This window comes from Guillardia theta (genome assembly GCF_000315625.1).
Source record: "Guillardia theta CCMP2712 unplaced genomic scaffold GUITHscaffold_117, whole genome shotgun sequence".
In the NCBI taxonomy this organism is placed as follows: Eukaryota; class Cryptophyceae; order Pyrenomonadales; family Geminigeraceae; genus Guillardia; species Guillardia theta.
The window spans coordinates 113511-114937 of NW_005434557.1; the positions used below are offsets into that span (position 1 = coordinate 113511).

Genomic DNA, 1427 nt, shown 5'->3' on the forward strand with positions numbered 1-1427 from the left:
AGCAGGAACAAGCTAAACCTCCTGGCACACAGCGCACAGCGAGAAGCTGCACAATCACAAGCATGAACAAGCTGAACCGGCAGGCACACAGTCCACAGCGAGAAGCTGCACAATCACACACAAAACACAAGCCCGAAAAGAACCAGCACTGCTGGCACCCAGACGCGGCAGCGCCAGCCCAAGCGCGAAGCCGCGCAGACCGTACCGACAAGCAGCCTAAGGGTCAAGCAATCAAGCAACAAGCTTGTTCATGCTTTGTTTTGCTTGAGGCACTTTTTACCTTCTGCCAGTAAATCCTATACTAACAAGCAGCAGGAGCATGCAGGAGGAATAAATCCCTAGACTGATTCCGGAGGCAGCCGACTGACACGTCAGTCGAGACGTCCGCTGCCGCCACAAAGCGGGCGGCCGCGGACGGAGAAAGGGCAGCCGCCGACAAGAAGCCGGCGTTGCCCGGGAGTCCGCCTGGGCAGCGGACGGAGGGAGGCTGGACACAGGAACACGGTACCGCTCGAGGTAGTCCTCCTCGCTAGCCCGTGACGGCGGCGACGCCGCGGCAATGCCCAAGGACCGGCGTGACCCGACCGATGCCGGGGAGGAAGCAGGCGAGCTCGGACCAGCAGCAAGCACCCCAGTGGTGTCGAGCTCTCCGGAGGCACCCGACGTCACAGTGAGGGACGGAGACGCCTCGCCAGCTCCGCGCCGATCGTCGGGGCCACTCGAAGGGTGTACCCCATCGGAGTCGGAGACCTCCGGCGAAGACTCCTCGGGCGACTCGACAAAGTCCGAGGAGGAGCTGTCCTCTGGCTCGAGAAGTGCTTGCGCCCGCAAGGGCGTCATGCGCCTCGCACCAGACAAGAGCGCTTCCAGCGTCAGCTGCATAGTGAGGCGCTGATAGGTGGCGGCGCGTTTGCGAGCCAAGACCTCAGCAGCAGGTCCGTCATCAGGCACGAAGTGCCGACCAAACGCCGCATCCTCAAGAGGCATTGAGCGCTGAGCAATGATGTCCGCGAGATACCAGATGAAGCGGAGGGTGTCAGGATGCAGGGTACCGTCCGTCGAGATGGCAAGAGGGATGAACGCTCGAGGAGGAGTAGTCATGGCATATGCAGCGCGATGTTTGCGAATCTTCTCAGACGCTGCAACATGGAGGGCGTCGAGGTTGACCTCCCCCCACTTGGTCAGGTCGGCAGAGCTACCAATGTAAGGGTGGACCAACGTCACGTCCGCCATCAAGCCCTCGTACTGCTCGGACCCTCGATCGCGGATTCCAGGAATGTGGATATCGCCCTTCATCTTGCGGCCATGAGGATGGGAGGGTACCTGCCGTCGAGAACGAGGATCCCCCACTGTATCGATTACGCTCTGAAGACCAGCTTCGTTCAGCATCGACCGAATCGTACGAGTAAGGTGTCATGCGCCGTGGA

The 1427-nt window shown here is 60.9% G+C and overlaps 1 protein-coding gene across 1 annotated transcript; it reads right to left on the minus strand.

The window, feature by feature from the left end:
- Positions 1-113: 113 nt before the first annotated feature.
- On the minus strand, positions 114-1389 carry GUITHDRAFT_117887 (hypothetical protein; the record flags this gene model as incomplete). Its single annotated transcript, XM_005822896.1, has 2 exons — positions 114-216; positions 509-1389. The coding sequence occupies 2 exons, from the start codon at positions 1387-1389 to the stop codon at positions 114-116; spliced, it is 984 nt and encodes a 327-aa protein (XP_005822953.1).
- Between the last annotated feature and the right edge of the window lie 38 nt (positions 1390-1427).